General features: G+C 48.2%; 1 protein-coding gene across 2 annotated transcripts in view; it reads right to left on the reverse strand.

The window, feature by feature from the left end:
* The window catches only part of MNT (MAX network transcriptional repressor), a 59,287-nt gene that overhangs the window by 23,676 nt on the left and 14,198 nt on the right, over positions 1-21,413 (reverse strand). The window contains exons 2-4 of one of the 2 annotated variants that reach the window (XM_053367192.1): positions 14,762-15,335; positions 12,384-12,425; positions 10,930-11,041 (exon numbers count right to left, since the gene is read on the reverse strand). In XM_053367192.1, coding sequence (XP_053223167.1) covers positions 10,930-11,041; positions 12,384-12,425; positions 14,762-15,335 — 728 coding nt within the window. The remainder of the gene's footprint in view (positions 1-10,929; positions 11,042-12,383; positions 12,426-14,761; positions 15,336-21,413) is intronic. The other variant, XM_053367193.1, reaches the window with a different exon arrangement.

Raw genomic sequence — 21,413 nt, forward strand, 5'->3', positions numbered from 1 at the left:
AGTCCTTGTGACATTAAAAAGCCAAAAGAATTCTTCAGTGCAGAGGTGGGGTAGATGGGGAAATCCTGAAAATACTCCAGACAGGCAGCCTAATAATAAAATACTGTAATCATCGTAATACTCATAATAATACTCCTCTCCCCCACATTTTTACAGGCCATAGACTGTTAAATAAACAGCCATAGGCCTGGGCAAAGAGTAATGTTTTTGCCTGGTGCCTAAAGACATGATGGCGCCAGGTGGGCCTCTCTGGGGAGAGCATACCACAATCAGGGAGCCACCACAGAAAAGGCCTGTTCTCTTGTTGCCACCTCCGAACCTCTCTGGGAGGGGGGACATAGAGAAGGGCCTCAGATGACAAGTGCAGGATCCGGGTCAGTTTGTATGGGGAGAGGCGGTCCTTAAGATATTGAGGTACTGAGTAATGTAGGAGCAATGTAATGCACAAAGCAGCGATGTTAGACACAGATTTTTTTTTAAAAGATAGGGAAAGGGAGGAAAAGAGTAGAAACGTGCTATTGTGGTTCAACTTTCAATGGCTCAGTGGAAACAATACGACGCTACGTTTTCAAAATTCTTTCTCGGGCAATGAGGCCTAGAAGGTTAAAAAAAATAACTCAAAGCTAGGATTCTAACAAGAACCTACAAGCTTTGGGTACAATATGCGGTCTGCCAGCTGCAAACTGTCTACTCAGGTGTAGAAAGGGGGGAAAACACACAGGGGAGGGGCGAGAAACTATTTTGATTTGACTTCAGTGCCTTGCACAGCCCCTCGGCCCACCCCCCCTCTCCCAGGGCAGTGTGTCTGCCTCTTGCAAATTAACCAAGCTAAGCTCATACGCCTCATAGCAGACATTCCAAGGGCTGCATAAAGTCCATTTACCAGCAGACGCTTGTACAGGTCACACTACTGATTGCACCCAGGCACTTGGGGGTGGGAGGAAGGGGGTAGGGTACTTAAAACTGCACAATCTAGAGATTTCTGCTCAACCACATGATTTTGCAAAGGTTTCCACTGTAGTAATCACCAGTCTTCCCTTTCAGAGAAAAAGCTTTTTCGACTGCTATCAATATTGTTACTGTTGCTTTATTACTTATTTTCATTCCTAGGCACATGCCCAACCGCAGTTGTTGGGAGTCATTAGTATAATGAGCTATACTTACAATTATAGCTAAAAAAAATAATCCAACGGCCTTCAAAATTAAAACGTGCAGCAAGGAAGGGAAGAAATAAAAGCCCTTATACAGTGGTACTTCGGGTTACAGATGCTTCGGGTTACAAACTCCGCTAACCAAGAACTGGTTGCTCCAGGTTAAGAACTTTGCCCCAGGATAAGAACAGAAATTACGCGCCAGAGGCGCAGCGGCAGCAGGAGGCCCCATTAGCGAAAGTGCGCCTCAGGTTAAGAACCGTTTCAGGTTAAGAATGGACCTCTGGAACGAATTAAGTTCTTAACCCGAGGTACCTCAAAGCAAAGCTAGAGACTGGAGCACGAGAGATTTGATTTACAAAAAAGGAACAAGTATAACTGACAGCAAAAACGACTCCCATCTCACGCCTTTCACTTCTTCTGTTGCAGGGGTGAGGGGCCTGTGGCCAGTCCTGGACTCCATCTCCCATCATCCCTTGACTCTGGCCGGGCTGGCAGGGGCTGATGGGAGTTGGAGTCCAACAACATCTGGAGGGCTACAGATGTTCCCCATCCTTGGTCTATTGCTCTCCAAATCCTCAAGACTTTAGGTTCAGAATAACTAAAACATCGGGGATAAAATAAAACCAGCACCACCTTCGTTCACCAAAATGAACCCAGAGAGAGTATGTACATGAAGATGGTTTTGGTTTTAAAACCCAGACCTACGGGGAGGGCTCTTTTTTCACGACTCAGTAAGCACAGTCCAAGACCCGAGTGTGCGAGTGGGTGGGAACTGAGCCCCCAAATCGCAGACTAAAGCGTCTAGACATGTATAAACCACAGCAGCTATTTGGTGGTGGTTTAGGATTGAAAATAAGCAGGCCAGCTTTTTTATACCATTTTGCCTGAAAAACAGTCTTAATTAAAAGATGTGTGTGTCTCTCTCTCTCTCTTTCTCTGTAATATTGATGCGTTCATTCAACAAGATTTAAGTAGCGGTTAGTCTGAAAGACTAGGACCTGGGAGACCTGAGTTCAAATCCAGCCATGAGCCTCACTAAGTGATCTTTGGTCCAATCATTGCCTCTCAAGCCTAGCCTACCTGACAGGGACAAGTCAGAGAACTAGGAGAGCACCTGCAGCACCTTGGAGAAAAGTTGGAGGATATAAAGGGTAATTGTTGCTCTCAAAAGATTTATTGCAATTTTTTTGGACGGGAGGAGAGAATAAATGAAGGAAAGGGGAGAAAAATGAAGCCAAGGGTTTTGCAGGGGGAATATATTGGATGAGGAATGGTTCTCTGACTTATCTATGTACAGTGGTACCTCAGGTTAAGTACTTAATTCGTTCCGGAGGTCCGTACTTAACCTGAAACTGTTCTTAACCTGAAGCACCACTTTAGCTAATAGGGCCTCCTGCTGCTGCCGCGCCGCCAGAGCCCGATTTCTGTTCTCATCCTGAAGCAAAGTTCTTAACCTGAAGCACTATTTCTGGGTTAGCAGAGTCTGTAACCTGAAGCGTATGTAACCTGAAGTGTATGTAACCTGAGGTACCACTGTATAAAAAAAGGTGAAATCGAAGGGAAAGAAAAGGCCATGGGCCTGAACCAAAACTTTACAAATCCACACGGAGAGTTTTGCAAACTGCTCCTAACTACGCATGCCCGTCTGGAAGGGAATAAGCCCCTTCCATTCAGTATGCCCTACTCCCAAGTAAACATGCACTGAACTGCACCCTTAGACAGATGGGTTGTAAAACCCCATGCTGGAATAAGAGGTCAACATGGGAGCTGGATTGTACTCCCTGCTCTATTCCAAGGAAACTGGGACGGATTGTGTTTTATTTCTTAAAAGAGCAAGCCTCTTTTTAGGGAACCTGGGTGCGGTTCTTGCTTCTCCCCTCCGGGCAAAACCCCTGCCTGATTACCCTGGAAAGCGGCTGCCAGCCAGTGTAGGGCAGGCCATACTGAGCTCTGCAGACTCGGTAGAAGGCAGCTTCCTACCTTCCCTGCTGTTTGCGGTTTTCCAGGCAGGCACATTGAAAAGAAAAGGGAGGGGTGGCAATCAGGAGGCTGCTGGCAGCATCCAGACAAAGCAGCGGCAGCAGCAGCAGCTGGTTGCACAAGCTGCAATCCCTGGCTAGGCACCCCACCCATCGGCCAGGGGAACAGGCAGGCATTGCTCCCTCCCTCCCTCCTTCCTGCAGGCCGCAGCTGCACGGGTAACCTCGCGCGGCTTGTTCCAGCTTGGCTTGTTCCAGCTTGCATTCCTGTCTGGGCGGGCAGCCCTGGTGACGTCACACGGCTGGGGCCAGCCATGTGCTCTCTGTACACGTGGACGAGCTGGCGGGAACAGAGCAGAGGAGGAGCAGAGGAGGAAGGCCAGTGGGGGGAAGCCACACAGTTGCAGTGACCTTTGCCCGCAAGGCGGGGGGGACGATAACACGCACACGCACCTCTGGGCATCTCCCTATCCCTTTCCATGAGCAGAATGCAGTTTAGATCAGAACCAGGAATTCTGAGTGCATGCAGAGAAGAAGCACATGGCAAAGTGCCACAGGTACCACCTAATCGCCAATTCTGGAAAGGGTGGAGGGGAGAGAGTGTGCAAAGCTGCACACCCACTACTTGGGGGGCTTTGGACATCAGTCTTGGGGGGCTCCTGGGCCCAGAAGCAGCGTACACAACAAACGGCAACAGAACCGAATGCAAAGGAAGTCCCCGTTTTCTCGGTTCCAATGCTAGGAACCAGAGTTAAGCTTGCAAAGTGAACACCCAAGCAACCAGTAGGGGGAATTTTTTCCAACCAGGTGCAGTCAGTGGTATTTATTTACGACACGCGCTCACAGTGAGGGACAGCCTGGCCTTTCGCAAAAAGCTTGGCAAACGGAAAGGTTTAAAGCGCTCGTAAAAAAAGAGAGAGGCCCAGGGGGGAGATTTTGACTGAAAACGCAGCGAGAACTAGACACAGGGAGAACAACAGGGCAACTTGCCCTCACTGTGGTCCAGCCACTTCTATCCAAGTGTCAAAAGGAGTCCACATCCCACGTCTAATCGGCACAGACAGGCGTGCGCGCGCACACACACACACACACACACGGTTTATAACCACAGACTGAGAGGCTCAAGACACACAGAGAAAGTACGCCATCACAGTGCATATTGAAACTATGGAATCTGCTCCCGCCAGAGGCACTGAAGGGCACCCACTCGGATGGGCTTCAAAAGAGGGTCAGAGAATGAGGCTGCCCATGGCCGCTAACCCTGATGTCTCTGTTCTACTTCCACTACCTCGTTGGAGGCAGTGCGCTTCTGAATACCAGTTGCTGGAAACCACAAGAGGGAGAATGCTGTCGCGCTCAGGTCCTGCTCGCAGGTGTCCCCTTTGGTCATCCTGTGGAGACAGGATGCTAGACTAGACTAGGCCATATGGCTCATCCAGCAGGGCTCTCCAGATGTTCTTCTATCAGGCTGACACATGCAAAGATGTAGGAAGAGAGAACCAGCGGCTGCATGCTGCTGGATCTTCCACGGATAGAGGGGAGGTATCATTTGGCTGAATTCCCCAGCTCTGAGGCTCCGTCTCACTATAACAGGGGCAAGAGAGGAAAAGTGGGTTGTGGTTTGCTCTTGAAAATGCAACTGTATTCCGTGTTCCTGCTCTCTGGACCCCGCCTTCGTAGGGAGAAAGAGAAATCCAAAGTCCTCGCTTCCAGTTGCTAAACTCTGACTCAGAAGATTTTGCTGACAAACCTGTCTTAGACTGAGTCGGGGCGGGAGGGGGGAGTCCGTTCCTGGGGCGGATCCCTTCTGGTGGTGGGCACCTCTTTGCATACAAGAAAACTAGCAGGCCAGGAAGAATGAGCTTCCATGCTGGTTTTCTATGAGCAAGACCAAGCACAAAAGCACACACAAACACCCCACCTGCAGTCCACAGAGAATCTGGTTTTTGTTCCTGATCTTCAACTTGGCTGGCTGGCTGGACTTCTCCCAACATTTACGCATCTCTGCGCGCGCGCGCACACACACACACACACGGTTAGGAGCCCAGCTGTTATCGGACCAAAGGTCTGCCAATGCCTGTATACAAGTTTCCGGCAGTGGTCAGCCCAGATGATTCCAGGAAGCCCACAAACAGCCTTGGAACTTGGTCGTCTCTGCTCACATGCTAGCGAAATCTCAGACGGGCACCTCCAAACGGCAAGGCGGGCAGCAATTTAGCCAGAACCCAAAACAAAACAAGAGGCAGCGGGAACATTTTATCCTTCACCCCAAGATTATCTTAGTACAGTGGCTCCCAAACCTTCTACTTTAAAATTCCTGAGAGTTTTGAAGGCCCTCTCAGTAACATTTCTGCCTGTTTGGGCAACTGCAATGCACTGTGCTAAATGCTGCAAGATTTTTAACTGAATCAACATTTGACGTCTTAATTCTAGCCTCCCATTAACTTCGCCGCCGATCCTCTCCAATGCTTCCCAGTGTCTCTGCCTCCTCCGTTCACTCCTGGTTCATCCTGCTCACCTACAGGGAGGGGGGCTGCCATGGACCAGCCACGGCACCCATTTTTGTGGACAGCTCCTGCTGCTCCTCGCAGACCCACCACGGACCACCTGAGTGAACGTCGCAGGCCACAGTTTTGTAACCTCTGACTCAGTTGTGCTTTGGGGACAGCTTTTCTTTACAGGATGTGGGATGTACTCCTAACATCACGTAAAGAGCAATGATGTGCTTTAGGCATTAGGTAGAGATGGTGCAGGTGCGGTGCTAAACAAAAATAAAACTAAGCCTACTGTGCCCAGGCACATTCAAAGCGCTTCTCCAGAAAAGCCAAGCAGTTTGCATGTTTGCACACGAGCGCTCTCTCATTTTGCATCTTTTATTTTGTATTATTTTGCGTAAGTTCTTCGGTGTTTTGCTAGCTGTAAAAGGGATAAAGGGCAGCAGGTTAGTGAGGTGCTACCTTCGATTTCTGGGGGAATCTTCCTTGGTGATCTCTTTGGAATTCTGAGGGCCAAACTAGACAACGCGTTAAAGGTATATAGGCATCTAACACATTTTTTAAAACCTTGAAAACAACAGCTGTGGAATTGGGAGGAGTTGAGTTAGAAGTGGGGCACATTAGGGGTGTGGTGGCGGGTAAGCCCTTTCCCTATGGGTCCTGATCCCAGTGAACCACACAAACACACAAACAGGCTGCTGTTTCCAAGGCTACAACTGTGAGTGCCTAGGGATCTCTAAACTGCAACTGGCGTTTCATTAGCCCCAAAATGGAAAACAAGCAAAGTCCCAACTAAGGAAGAATGGCAACTTAAAACTGATGGAATACGTGCAGCTTGCGGACCTAACATACAGAATAAGAGAACAAGAAGAACATACGTTAAAAGAAAATTGGAAAATGTTTATGAATATATGGGAAATTGTGTATATTTGAAAACGTGGGCAGCATTAAGATAAATTCAACAGTGCAAATAAGTTTTTATGGATGTAATAATGGAATACTGAATGGTTTATTTTATACAAAATATGCCTGGATTTATGTTGTGCAAAATGAACCATGGAAAGAGGAGAAATGAAGTCACTGATATTTTAAGGTTGTTTAAATGAATATTCTAAAATGTAAAACAGAAAATTTAATATAAATTATGGAAAATAAATAAATAAACTGCAACTGGAAACCCTGGAAAAAAAGAGTTCCCAGTCTAAAAGCAGCTCTGCACAAACATGTGTAAGAGCAAAGCGCACATGATCAAGCAAATGTGTGCAAGACGTGCGTTCACTCATGCTGACTATATCATGAGAATGAGGACACACCTTTTCCCCAAGCTCTGATGGGTAGCACATTCCAAAAATGAGAGAGAAAATATTCCTTGCTATCAGGAGAGACCACCTCCCGCTGAGAGTGCCTGCTGATGAATCACCATTAATCTAACACAGTCATCCGTTTAACAGAAGGATGGTCAGTTAGCAGCCACCGCAATACTGTCACAGCCATAAGGACTAGGAACTTTTGGAGCTCTATGGAAAGCTCAGATTCTCAGAAAGCAGAATTCACCCAGCAGCACCACAGCCTGTGCACATGTGATTGGCCTCCATCTGTCTCAAGAGGCAATGGGGTGCGCCTCTGGGGGTGAAGTCAAACCGCCGGAGAATCACAGCACCTGCTGTGGCTGCAGAAACCGGTAAAACATTGACTGCTCCCGTGTTGTTTCTGCTGCATTAGCAGCAGCAAAGTGACCTCTCCAGGGTGCAAGCCTGGGCAGTGCGTATATAGGTCCTGGGCTGTCCAGACAACAAGACACCCCTCTCAGACTCGCTGACGTGGTCCAAAGAAAAGCAAAGCAGTATGTTTGGCACTGGCTTCGCTGCAGGAATTGCTGGAAGGTGTGCAAGGCGCCATGCAACTGTCTTAGGGACTCCTCTTCAGATTGGTGTAGGGTTTCCTTAGCCTTTTCTTCTCCCCACAAGACAGAAGGTATGGGTTTTTCCTCAGAGTTTGCTCCCGAAGGCTTTCTCACAAATGAGTATCGCCGTAAGGCAGTGGAGGTTTAGGATCAGAGTTTTCCTTCTCCTAGGTGGGCTACCTTTCCAGGTGGATGAGCCCCGTCTGCCCCTCACTTCCCTCTAAAGCACATGCAGAAAACTCCTGCCTTTCCCCCTCTCTTTCCAAAGCCCAGTGCCCAGTCAGCAGGAAGAAACCAGTGCTGAAAGGGGCCGCCCCTCCCTTCAGCTACAGGGAACGGTAGCTGTCTAGAAGATTTGACTAGCGATTGCTATCTCCGTGACCAACGGATGAACTCCCAAACAAAGCTCTTGTCGTGTGTCCCCCGCCCCCAGTTCCTTGAGGAATACTTGGGGCTCACAACCTAAAATTACGAGGCTGCACATCGCAAGGAATTTGGCTTCATCCCCTGCGATGCGGAAACGAGCCGAAACTGGATGATGGAAAAGCAAAGGGGGTTGGAGGAGGGGGGGGTGGAAAATGGCTTTTGCTGCTGCAAGGATTATATTTTGGCTTGCTGAACACGTGGATTACGTCTGCTAGGCATCTGAGGACACCGGCTCTGATTTTCTCTGCTGCTCATCTCTGGCAGAGAGAGAGAGCTTGGTCGCAGTTGGGGGAATAGTAAGATGCTGGTTGTCACAGCCAGTGAGCTGGGGCAGGGAGAGAGACCAAAATATACATTCACAAGGGGATTCACATAGAATAAGAGAGCCCTGTGAGGGACTGGCAGTTGCCCAGTGATGGAAATCTACATTCATGGAACGTGCTGGTTTGCATCGCCTGCAGCATCCCGGCCTATGACGTCAAAATTGTGAGTTCTGCTCCCTAGTGCAACAGGGAGATGAACAGATTGCATCCTCTGCTTTCCATTGGCGTTTATGGACCTCCGCTTCCCACCTGGAGTTTCCCCTGGTTATAAGAAGCAGCTGGGTATCAAGCCAGAACGATAATGGTCTGCCTTTACTGCAGTGCAGCCCCCCTTGCTTGACCCCACAATAGGAGAAGAGTCCCGCAGGATCGCAGCAAGAAAAAGACCACCTAGCGCAGCAACTTCTCTTTTGGGTCAACCTTTGGTGAGGGCAGGGATGGGGAACCTGTGGCTGGACTACAACCCCCATAATCCTCTGCCCAAATAGTTGAATGGGAAGCATCTAAAGCATATATCCGTGGTCAAATAATTGCATACCTGTCGTATAAAAATAAAGAATTAAAGGGAGGGGGGAACTGCTGAAAGAAGAACTTAAAGATTTTGGGGCTCAAACAGTCAGGAATCCAACTACTATGATAGATAAGTAAATACAAAAAGGATATTTGAACTAAATAATATACTGTACTGTCCCAGCAAATAAGAATTTATGCTCGCCTGTGTAAGACAGAAATACTGGGAGAGTGGTGAAAGACCAGGGAAAAAAATTGTCCAATCATTTAAAACAAAAGCAGGATAAGGCATTTATCCCAAGTACTAAAGGTGATAAAGGTAAAGTCTATAAAAACTCAAAATATATTAATGACCAAAAATCCTCGGCCATCAGCCATGCTGGCTAGGATGGATAGGATTTGGGGCTCCCAACAACATCTGGGGGTTCACAAATGTTTGCTGCCACGCTGGGCCAATGGAAGAGATGTAATTCCCCTATCTTCCTTTTAGGATGCATATCCTTCCTTGCAGGATGCATGCTTGCCAACCACAGATGTTTCTCCACTTGCTAATGCATAAGAACATAAGAAGAGAGCTGCTGGATGAGGCCAATGGCCCGTCCAGTTCTGACAACAGCCAACCGGATGCCTAGAGAAATCCTGCAAGCAACAACAGCACTCTCCTCACCTGTGAGTTTCTAGCAACTGGAATCCAGAAGTATTACTGCCCCGGAAAGTGGAATAAAGCACAGCCTTACCCTCCACAAATGCAACTGCATGGAAACAATCCCCAATTTTTGAAGGAAGGTTCTCTCTGCAGTCGCCTCTAGCAGCTTTCCCTGGACAGGTGGCATGGACAGCAGTTTCTAAGACCATGCACAAGCTGCAATGAACTGCTGCAGTAGATGAGCACTGCATATCCTACTCCAAGAATGAAATGGGCATGTTCCCCAACACCAACAGTGCTGCCTACTGCAGTACAATCCCAATGCTTGGCTTTTTCCATCAAGCATGAGCTGGGACCCTCATCTGCCCTCTGACTCATTCCCGTAGGACTTCATCAGCTAGACCACAGCAAAGATTCAGCCACCGGCCACCTACCCTCTCCAAACACACTGCCCCCCCCCCGCAAAACAACAACACCCCAAACTTTCAGGAGGATTCACCACCAGTTTTTCATCAAACGGAATCTCTGGGTGGGTTTGTCCATAGTTAAATCCAGCTCAATGTATCAGAAAGCAGAACAGCAACCTGGCAATGTTAACAAAAGCATGCATGTCTGGATGTGCATAGATGTGGCAGAATTTAGGCATCACCCCCAGACGATGGTGAAGAAAGCTTAAACCATCTTTCTAGATCAGCAGCAATGGTTTGAAGCAGGGTTTGCAAACCAATGATTTATACCATCTACCGTTTAGCAGTGTCTAAATGGATAAACCATAGTTAAGAGGCATCTCAGAGACTCAGTTTCCACGTTATGGTAAACCACAGTTAATGGCTTGCCGCAAATATGCCAACCTGGGCTATTTTGCTTCTCCGTTACTGAGTGGGGTGGGGGGTAGGGAGGACATAAATCACAGGCCTTGGCTTAGCATCATGTCCAAAATGGGAATTGTGGTTTGTTCCCCACATGTAAGAGCAAGGAGAAGCAAAGCAACCCCCCCCCCCAGATTGGCACACCAATGGTAATACAAGTGTAACTGAGGAAAATAACCAGATCAAAAAGCTATGCACCAGCACATAAACCAGCACCAAACTATCACAAAGCAGCATAAGATGAACGAAAACAGCCATTTCAGAACAAAATCCAGCACAGAGACTTGGGTGGGGAGGCGAGGAGGAAGGAAGGAAGGAATTAAAATATTTCCAAGAACTGAAATGCCCTAAAAGGCCTGGGAGAAAAAGGAGTTCTTCACCTGATGCCCAAAAGATTCTAACACAGGCACCATGTGAGCCTCACTAGTGAAAACCATGCACAATCAGGGTGCCACCACCGAGAAGACCCTGTCCCTAATAATCCCCAGCCTCACCTCAGTGGGTGGGGAAATGTGGAGAACAGCCTGCAATGGTAATCTGAAGGTTCAGGAAGGTATATATAAAAGAACTAGCCATGAATGAAATAAACACACATACATACACATATCTATTTCAGGCCCCTACCTGGATATATCTCAAGGCACTCCTTAGGACGCTGAGGTTTGAGGTTTTCTTGTCGTCGACGTTGGGGATGTTCCGCTTAAGGGTTTCAAAGCATTCTTTCAAATGGGCACGTCTACAGAAACAAATCCCAAAGTCACCCCCTCGGTCACAGCACACTTGGAGCAAGGCGGGAGGGTGCACCATTACAGCGGATCAAGGAAACCCATTGACGCAAGCCTACGGCAGGCTTTTCCAACATGGCACCCACCAGACAGATGCTGGAAACCGAAGTTCAACCAATTCCAGGGATGGATTGGCCAAGGGATAGTATGTATACAGCAACTAAGATTTTTGTACCTGCTCTGCACAGCAGGTCTACCCAGTGGCCTGCAGTGCGGTGCAGTGAAACTGCAGTGCCAGAACAGGTATAAAACACCAGGGTTTTTTTCAGCCAGAACTCAGTTCCAGCACCTCTCAGGTGGGCGCCATTACCATTATAAGAGAACAAGGTGTTCATGGTGAGTTCTGGCACCTCTTTTTCTAGAAAAATGGCACTGCAAAATACCCTCACCCACACAAATTACTTTTGTCTCCATAGGTCTTACCTAGGTAAGATATCCAAAAAAAAGTGTATTAGCAAGTGCTTTCTCCTTGAAAACTTGAAAAACATGAGAAGTCAATGTTTAAGGGGCATCTGCTGAGCGAGAAAGCAGCAGTTTCCCACCCTCTGAGAACAAACCATAATCTCCAGTTTTAATAGTTTTCTAAAGGAGCATTTGTAGAGCCTGAGATATGAAGCACGTTTATTTATTTTGGCGAGAAGCTAGCCTACTCCCACCTTTCAGTATTTAATTTTGCCTGCCCCCCCCCAATAAATTCTGCAGAAACACATGCCCCCACCCCATAATTATGGTTGGGTGTAACGCCCAAACTGACAAGCCAGCAACCAGCACCAGAAAATGTGGTTCAAAGTGGGTATGCAAACCATGGTTTGTCCCGGGACGTGACACGATTAAATCATGGCTGGAAATCATACAGCAAACTAGAATTGCAGAAAGCCACTCTTAATAAATCATGTTGTGTGCTCATAATGGTTTGGTGTAGCATTGCTACTGACAAACCAGCTATAACCTGGAATGCTGAGCAGGTGGAATAGCCAAAGCAGCACTAGGCAGCTTTGGTACCCTGTTTTGTCTGTTGCCCATCTGGAAAAAACAAACCATTGTTTGGGTTCTGAACTATGGTTAGTGAAACCAGTGGTTTGGCACAGTTTCTGAACTGATTTCCTCCCCTTTTTAAAAATCAGAGAATCTCGCCTACCATAACCGACCTCCGTGGGAAACCTCTGTGTGCCCTGGAAGAACAGCTGGAATGCCCCCACCCTGGTCTAACCTCCAGCCGACCCAAACAGTCCACTGGTTACGTGCAAAACCGGTTATCATTTTGCATTCTTTTTTTTAAAAAAAGCTACATACCTGTTTTTCTCCAATTTATTATGGACTTCCCTGGTGCCAACCCTAAAGTCCAAAAGAAGAAGAAAAAATATATATAAAAATTCACCATCAGCACCAGGTTTCAGAAGAGCTCTGCACTTAAACCTAAAAGTTTCCAAATGGAGATTTTTTTGGGGGGGGGTTTAAGAGAGCCAGCTGTTGCAAAGGCTTTGCAGATCAATTTAGGCATGCTGACTTGCTGTTAGGGACTGGAACAAAGCCAGAACATATAGACATGGAAGGAATTCTTTGGAATAAGGATAAAACTCTCTCTCTTTCTCTCTCACACGCCATCTCTCTCGCACAAAAACCATTTTACACATTCTTATGTGTAACAAGCTAATGGGCTTCACTCAAATTATTCCTTCTGATCCTTGAACCCAGGGTCCTTTGGAGCAGAAGACACCCTCCCAGTCCCACAGCCCATGTTTTCACAGGCACACAAGGCTTGCGTGGCACCCTGATTGTCACATCCCCTGTTGTCGTGGCAACAAATGCATCTGTTTGCAGTCAACCTGCTGATGGAAACACATGCTGCTTAACAAATCTACACGCTGAACCCGAAGGGCTGGGCTTTGTCTGCAGCACAGAAAAGTAGCAACACGACCCACTCGCTGCACAATTTTGGGTCATTTTTATGGGGGGCGGGCGTGAAGAGAAGTTCCCTAATGCAGCAGTTTGCATTCAGATGAATGAGGCAAACAGCATCGTCTCGTGCTGTAGGTGATACAGTCTTCAATTGAATGGCTTGGTCTTCTTCTATTTTACAGATACTGGATGTACCCAATATTCCTCCTCCTCAGAGAAGAAATTGCTGGGACCCAACTAACTTAAATCCACCCCTTTCAATGGATCTGCCCTCACAATATATTTAAAGCACAAGGAAGCCACTTTAAACAGGCATGGCTTCTCCCAAGGAATCCTGGGAAATGTAGTTTGCTAAGGGTGCAGTGGGTCGTGAGGAGGCTCCTATCCACTTCACAGAGCTGCAATTCCCAGAGTAGTTTAACAAGCCATCCTTCTTTCCATTGGCCTGCAGAAAAGTGTATTCGGCTCCTCCAAGCGTTCTACTGGAGGTATTTCCCCAGGAACGTAAGAAGAGCCTAGTTGCATCAAGCTGATGGCCCAGGTATCCCAGCATCCTGTTCTCACGGTGGCCAATTAGGGGAAGCCGACATGCACAACAGCGCTGTCCCTTCCTGTGGTTTCCTGCATTCATAAGCATGTTGCCTCCAACAGAAGAGGCGGAACACTGCCATCATAGTTGGTAGTCACTTCTTGGCAACTGGTCCATCTTTCCCGATTTCCACTGGGGATGTGCAAACTTGAACCTCGGAGCGACTAAATGCAAAGCATGCGGTCTCCCACACACAAAGGCTTGCCTTTGGTCAAGCCAAACCACTGGTCCACCCGCTTCGCTGGCTATCTATGCCCACCTGCAGCAGATCTACAGGGTCTCAAATAGCATTCCTTTTTATTTATTTAAATAATTAACCAAGCGAAAGAAAAACCTCACAGCATGAAAACCAGAAGAACGGCCCTCAGAAGGACCAGGAAAGAATTATATTATTATTATTATTATTATTATTATTATTATTATTATTATTATTATTATTATTATTATTACTGTATTTTTCACTCTATAAGATGCACCCGACCATAAGTCGCACCTTGTTTTAGAGGAGGAGAACAAGGAAAAAAATATTCTCTCCCTCTCTGCACAGCGACCCTTCAGCGAAGCGGCAGGAGAAATGGAGCCCCTTCCATTTCTCCTCCTGCTTCGCAGAAGGGGTGCTGCGCAGAGGGAAAGCTGCACAGTGCCTCTCCAGCTAAGCGAAGCCAGGAGAGCAAGAGGGATCAGTGCGCACCGATCCCTCTCGCTCTCCTGGCTTCAGCGAAAGCAACGCAAAGCCTCCAGAGCGCAGCAGGAGCTCCGGAGGCTTCGGGTTGCTTTCGCTGAAGCCACGGAGCCTGCATTCGCTCCATAAGACGCACACACATTTCCCCTTACTTTTTAGGAGGGGAAGAGTGCATCTTTTAGAGCGAAAAATACGGTATTTTGAAGTCTTTGCCTGATGCTGAAATGACATCAAGATGCAACTTGAGACAAGCTGCACAGATGAGAGCCTTTTTGAGTCAAGCTCCCCTCATCCCCCCACTTCAGGTTTGGAGCCGTTGCAAACGGGCCCAGTGGGTTTTTGTTAATTTTATTTTTTATATATTTTATTTTATTTTTGTGGTGGGTGGGAATGTTCCATGCAAAACAATGCAAGATCCCAGGCATTGCAGAGGGTTGGACTTAACGGTTCCTGAGTGGGTCCCCTTTCCACCAGAGCTGCACCCAGCGACCCCACACTCACCCTCCGGGCCTTTTCTTCTGCTCGTTGGGCTTGACGTCCTCCGACGAGGGAGCCAGCTTGACGCCGAGGGGCTGGGGGTGGGGCTGCAGAGGGGGAGGCTGGGGCTGGATCGGCTGCTGGACCATGTGGTGCTGCGAGATGGCCAGCACCGGCGTGGCATAGTGAGGCAGCTGCTGCTGCTGCTGCTTCGGACTGCTGCAAGGGGGCGTGGGGGCCTTGATGTCCGGAAGAAGCGAGGGGCCGGTCTTCTGGATGACGGGGGCCGCCAGGGGGGGCTCCTTGCCCAGGCCGGGAGCGCTCACGAGCGGCTGGTGGCGGTGGATGAGGGGCGGGGACAAGGCGTTGTGCGCCGCCGGAGGGGCGGGGCTTGTGACCACGGGGATGGGGATGACGGAGATGGGGGCCGCCAGCGGCGGGGGAGGGGGCGGAGGCGGGGCGGGCGGAGACAAGGGCACAGCCGCCACTTCAAGGCGGGGCTCCTCGGGGCGAGCGACATGGTTAACCCTAGGCACGCTGGCCTTCTTCTGCTCCTGTTCGCGCTCCAAGCGTAGCTTTTCGTGCTTCTCGTTCTCCTCTGTTCGGGAACGGGGGGGGGGAGAGAGAAAGAACCACAGTCATTATCGGCAGACATTTATTCCAGCAGAGCAAGGGTCTCCGTGTTATGATACTGTATTTTTCCGTGTATAAGACGCCCCTTCTTTTTTGGGACTCCAAATTGAGAAAATGGGGGGAAATTGTATCCAGGATGACCCCAATTTTTAAGATTAATTATTCAAGAAAATAACCTAGTCTTATACATGGAAAAATACGGTATATGCACTAATCGCCAAATGGCACCTTAAAGCCTAGGCTGTGGTCGCCACAACCAAATGTCTAGGCGCCTCTCCCCCCACCCCCACTGGCATTGGTTGTTATTGCGTTTCATTTCTATACCGCTTTACATTTTGAAAGAAAAAGAAAAATCTCAAAGTGGTTTACAGCAAATTTATAAAAAAATCCAGAATCAAACCAAGTCAAGCTTCAAGGAAAATACTTCACATCTTTCTCTAATGCATATTTTGCTTTCAGTAGTTATTTATTTATTTACCTACTTAATTTACATAGTTGCCCCCATAGAAATAGGACTCTAGGAAGACAGTGTGGTGCAGTGGTTAGAGCAGAGCTTTCCAAACTGCACGTTGGCTGCAGTGTGTCTCGGGAACGCTCCTTCTGGGGCTGGAAAGGGGTTAGTTTAAGCTCCAGTTTGCTAGTTAAACTGAACGACTGTGTCATGAAACGATGCAGGTCTAGAAAAGGTGTCAGCGGCGTGAAAAGTTTTGAAAGCTCTGGGTTAGAATGTCAGACTGGGACCCGGGAGGTCCGGGTTCGAATCCCCACTCCCATCATGACGCTTGCCGTCAGTCACAGCCTCTTAACCTACCTCACAAGGCCGTTGTAGGGGTTATAACTGAGAAGGGTGATGAATCATGTACTCCTGGGGGGGGGGGGAGTTAAACGCAGTCAATAAGCTCTTCTGCTTACTGGCTCAAGAAAGCTGGAGAGGCCAGCCAGATGGAGATGTAAGCCGCCAACTTGGTACCCAGAGATCTCCACGGGGTCGCCATTGGACCCACGCTCTCCTGGCTAATTTCTAATAATAATAATAATAATAAATTTTATTTATACCCCACCCTCCCCGGCCAGGGCTGGGCTCAGGGTGGCTGACACCAGTAAAATTACAGTAAAAACATAATGGGGGGGAAAACCCCAATTTAAAATACAGGTTAAAATGCAATTTAAAATGCAGCCTCATTTTAAAAGTAGGCTATAGATCAAAACTATAAGGGGAGGGAAACATAAGGGTCAACTTGCTCACCCCAAACTGCAGCCCCCCAGGCCAGAAAAAAATGTTTATTGCACTGGTCCTCAACTGGTGGGTCAGTACGCACCAGTGGGTCACGGCCTAATCCCAAGTGGGTTGTGACAGGAACGTGGTAAAGGTAAAGGACCCCTGACAGTTAAGTCCAGTCATGAACAACTCTGGGGTTGCGGCGCGCATCTCACTTTACTGGCCGAGGGAGCCGATGTTTGTCCACAGACAGTTTTTCCGGGTCATGTGGCCAGCATGACTAAGCCGCTTCTGGCAAAACCAGAGCAGTGCACAGAAACGCCGTTTACCTTCCCGCCGGAGCAGTACCAATTTATCTACTTGCACTTTGACGTGCCTTTGAACTGCTAGGTTGGCAGGAGCTGGGACCGAGCAATGGGAGCTCACCCCGTCACAGGGATTCGAACCGCAGACCTTCTGATCGGCAAGCCCTAGGCTCTGTGGTTTAGACACAGCACCACCCGCGTCCCCAGGAACGTGACTGCCATGCAAATACATGGTAAGAAATTAAGAAATGAGTCTCCAAATGGGTTAAGAGTGGGTCTTAAAAGATTGAGGATTTCAAAGGCTGAATATTATTTATGGAGTGGTATACATACCCGAGGGGGCAGTATTTTTTACAGAGTAACACACACACGTGAGGGGAGGACCCATAGGTCACAGACCACAAAGAGCTTACACTTATAAAACAACTCAGAGCTGCCTCACCCTGAAGAAAAACAAATGCAATAAACTTGACTAAGGGTAGGAGTCAAATGTTGCGGCCAGAGGCAGACAGCTTTTCCTCTCCTAAAGGCATCTTTCCTGCCCATTATTTTGACTTTATTGGTATACCCAGCTCCTCAAATCTTTATGACGACGCTCCGATACTTTATTTATTTGCCTATTTACAGCGTTTGTAGCCTGCTCTTCAATTTCTTTTAAATCCCAGAGTGGCGACCAGAGCAATAAAGATTTAAAGGGGGGGTGAAGATACTATAATATACACAAATTATTATAACAGCCCCAATAAACAACAAATTAACAACTCCAACATAAGTCGAAGAAGCAAAACCATAAGAATGAAACTTATCCACCCCCCCATTTAACCAAGTTTTTAAAAAACACACTCAAGATTCAAACTGATTAAGCAACCAATGGTCTTGGAAATAGTTCACACGCCATTTCTCACCTTTGGCAGCCTAATAATAATAATAGCAACAACAACAATAGCAAGAAAAAACGAAGAATGTTATTATTTATATGCCCATCTGACTGGGCTGTCCCAGCCACTCTGGGAGGCTTTTTAGTAAAATATGCATCAACTTCAAGCATCTAGTGCTCATTATTAAATCTGTATTCCCGCCCCCTTTACACCCATTTCTTGTTCTACCCATTCTAACCAACCCGACATCTGCTGCAATTGGCCCTCTGGCCTTCCTTCTTCCACACAACTCCGCCCCCCGCCTATCCGGTCCAGCCAATCACATTTCTGTCTCTACATAAGAAATAGCAATACCTTACACCAGGTATAAGGAACAAATGTGGCCCTCCAAGCTCCTTTCCCTGGTCCGCGAGGCTCTCCCCAGCCCACAAACCTTTTCCAGACACACCCTCTCCCGGGCCTGCTTTGACCCCTTAGGTGGAGTGTATAGATAGGGATACATGACATGTGCTAAGAAAACGGCCTATTCAAGGAAGGTAAAATGTGCATTCCATGCTCCACCCTCAGCCATGTGGCCTCCAAGAGGCTGCCCAGAAGTGAATGTGGCCCTCAGGCTGGAAAACCACCCAGACACCATCTGTATAACTCCCCACATCGCCCTGGCTCCCCCCCCCCATCCGTCTGAGGAGAGAAATCATTCCCCTTTTCTCGAACAATACTGAGCTAGATGCACCAATAGTCTGACTCAATTATCCTAGAGCAGCAAGAGCACTCTGCATAAGCTCAGAGGTATTCATTGCGACTCCTTTAGACCCGAGGCCTGATGGGCATCAGCCAAGCTCTGCCTCACAGCCATTTCGTTTCTTTCTTTTTTGTTCTCCTGACAGGGAAAACAGACCAGCGAAACCAGTTCACCTTGCTGCCACGGAATCCAGTTCAGCCTGGTGGCTTTCTCGGCAGCCTCCACTGGCCTGCCATGTGTTTTGACAATGCACTGCTTGAACTCGATAAATGAGATATGGGTGTCCTCGCTAGGGCTGGGCAATGTCGGGGTTTCAACATCGCGGTTTGGCGATATACCACAGATGCTGAAAAAAGCTGTGTTGGCCCCAGTCAGCACGATGCCTGGGCAAACTGCCACAGCTCTCATCATGGGAGATGAGGCGCTTTTACCCCAGCGCCTCAGGGGCTGTGGCCAAAACAGCTGACCCCAGCCTGCTGCTCAGCCGGGGGGGGGGGGCAGAAAGGCTCCTGCCCCCAGCAGAGCCAGCTCCGAGTCCCCTGCCAATATATTGCCTAGGCCTCACCTTGCCAAATAAAACCATACATTTGAAGAGATTTATAACCCCACCTTTCCCATCTCTGCGCACCCACGAGACAGCTTTAAACAATATAAAGCAGTACAATTAAATACTTAACAGCTAAAGCATAAAAACGCAAACAGCAGTTAAAAAATACACACCAAAAGCAGACAGAAGACAAGGGCAGGGGGTTATCGGCTGTCCCCAAAAACCCTCTGATTTAAGAGTCTTAGGCCCTGTCTGCATTATACATTTGAAGCAGTATTATACCAGTTTAAGCGGTTAACGGAGAAGCCGGAGAACTGTAGTTTGTAAAGGGCGCTGAAAGTTGTTAGGGGACCCAGCTAATCCCTCAAGAGAGCTACAATTCCCAGAGATCCCTTGGCAGAGGGGCTGTTAAAAACCACTTGGGGAATTGCAGCTCTGTGAGGGGAACAGGTTGTCTTCCTAACTCCTCTCAGCACCCTTAATAAACTACAGTTCCCAGGATTATTATTTTTTGGGGGGGAGCCATGATATGAAGCCGCTATGAAGTGCAGATGGCATGGTATGTAAACACAAACATTCAAAATGGCTAGACCCAACCAACCACCCTGCTCTTTCTTCTGCGGCCAATTCTTATTGTTGGGTGATTTTATGGTGGGCAAGAACCAAGCACTGCAGGATCAACCCCATTTCCAAGCAAGATGCCTCCAGGAAGCCAGAGCGAGAGGCTTATGGGGGCGACAGTTAATGCCCCCACCCCAAGCTCAAGGTTCTCAATGCCTTTGCATAGAGGAAGGCCATTGTCTCCCTTCGTCGGCCCCAGGAATATTTACGCAGCAGCTAAAAAACTAAAACCACACACACCACCTAGAAGAAAACAGGCCAGAGTTCTGGAGCAGGTGAGCCGAGAGAATTACTCAACCGCAAGAGGCTGCGGAAAAAGCTCCCTCTCCCTCGAAAACACCGGGAAGGGGGGGAGGAACCAGCCCCCAAGCACGTGTCTGCCTGCTGTGCACTTTAGAAGACAACACGGCAGGTCAGCTGGGCGGCAGCCAAGCGGCAGAGAGAACCTCCCTCGCCCATGACGCACCACGTCACCACCGGGAACGGCCAAAAGAACTCATGATGAAGTCGCATGCAGCATCTGCAGTACGGGATGCCAGCTTCTGGGGCGGGGAGAGAGAAAAGGGGAGCGGATTCCAGCAGCCAAACTCTTAAGTCGCTTGTGCCGTTTGCAGGATCACGCAACTGCATCGGCGAGTCGGGAAGCATGCAGCAAAACTGACCCAAAGCTCGGATTCTGCAGTGTTGCATGCTTTGCTCACGGGCGTTACACAAGCCTCGGGTGCTTTTTGGCTCAACGGATGCCTGGTTTGTTCTGCATCTAAGACGGATCCAAGGAGCCCTGAACTGGGTGTTGTGCATAGCTGTCAACTTTTCCCTTTTCTTGCGAGGAATCCTATTCGGAATAAGATAATTTCCCTTAAAAAAGGGGAAATGTTGACAGCTATGGTGTTGTAGCCAAGCACCATCACCTTCACACAAATACACAGATGTGAATCCTATTCCAACAGAAGTCTCTGACATATAAAATTATCCAGACCTTCCTCTGTCGCCTTAAGGACTAGGAGCGTCAACCCTCAGGGTAGGAGGTGGGACTGGTGGAAGGGTTCTTTGAAGCTAGGCAAAATTCCCAGAAATCTTGAAATCCTCAGTTAATCTCTACAACGACCCTGTGAGGTAGGTTAAGAGGCTGGGACTGACTCCAAGCTTCATGGCTGACTGGGGATTCGAACCCCGATCTCCCAGGTCCTAGTCTGACAGTCTAACCACTACACCCCACTGGCTTCCTAGAGTACTTCTGCCACAGGGCAGCTCTATAAATTAAGTAGGTAAATAAATATGGGGGAAAGCAAAATGCCACTTAGAGAAGGCTCTGAAATACTTCCCTTGAGGCTTGAATTTGTTTTATCCTGGATTGTTTTGTTTGATGTTTTAAAGTGTTGCAAAGCACTTTGAGATTGTTTTCTTGAAAATATAAAGTGGCATAGAAATTAAATGAAGAATAACAATAAATCTTATGGGGTGGGGGGAATGGCACCTTGACATTCCATTGTGGTGACCGTCACCTCGGTTTAAGGTGCCATTTGGCGATTAGCTTATACAGTACAGTGGTACCTTGGGTTCTGGAGGTCCGTTCTTAAACTGAAACTGTTCTTAACCTGAGGTACCACTTTAGCTAATGGGGCCTCCTGCTGCCACTGCCCCGCGATTTCTGTTCTCATCCTGAGGTAAAGTTCTTAACCCGAGGTACTATTTCTGGGTTAGCGGAGTCTGTAACCTGAAGCGTCTGTA

The sequence above is a fragment of the Podarcis raffonei genome, chromosome 15 (genome assembly GCF_027172205.1).
Source record: "Podarcis raffonei isolate rPodRaf1 chromosome 15, rPodRaf1.pri, whole genome shotgun sequence".
Classification (NCBI taxonomy): Eukaryota; Metazoa; Chordata; class Lepidosauria; order Squamata; family Lacertidae; genus Podarcis; species Podarcis raffonei.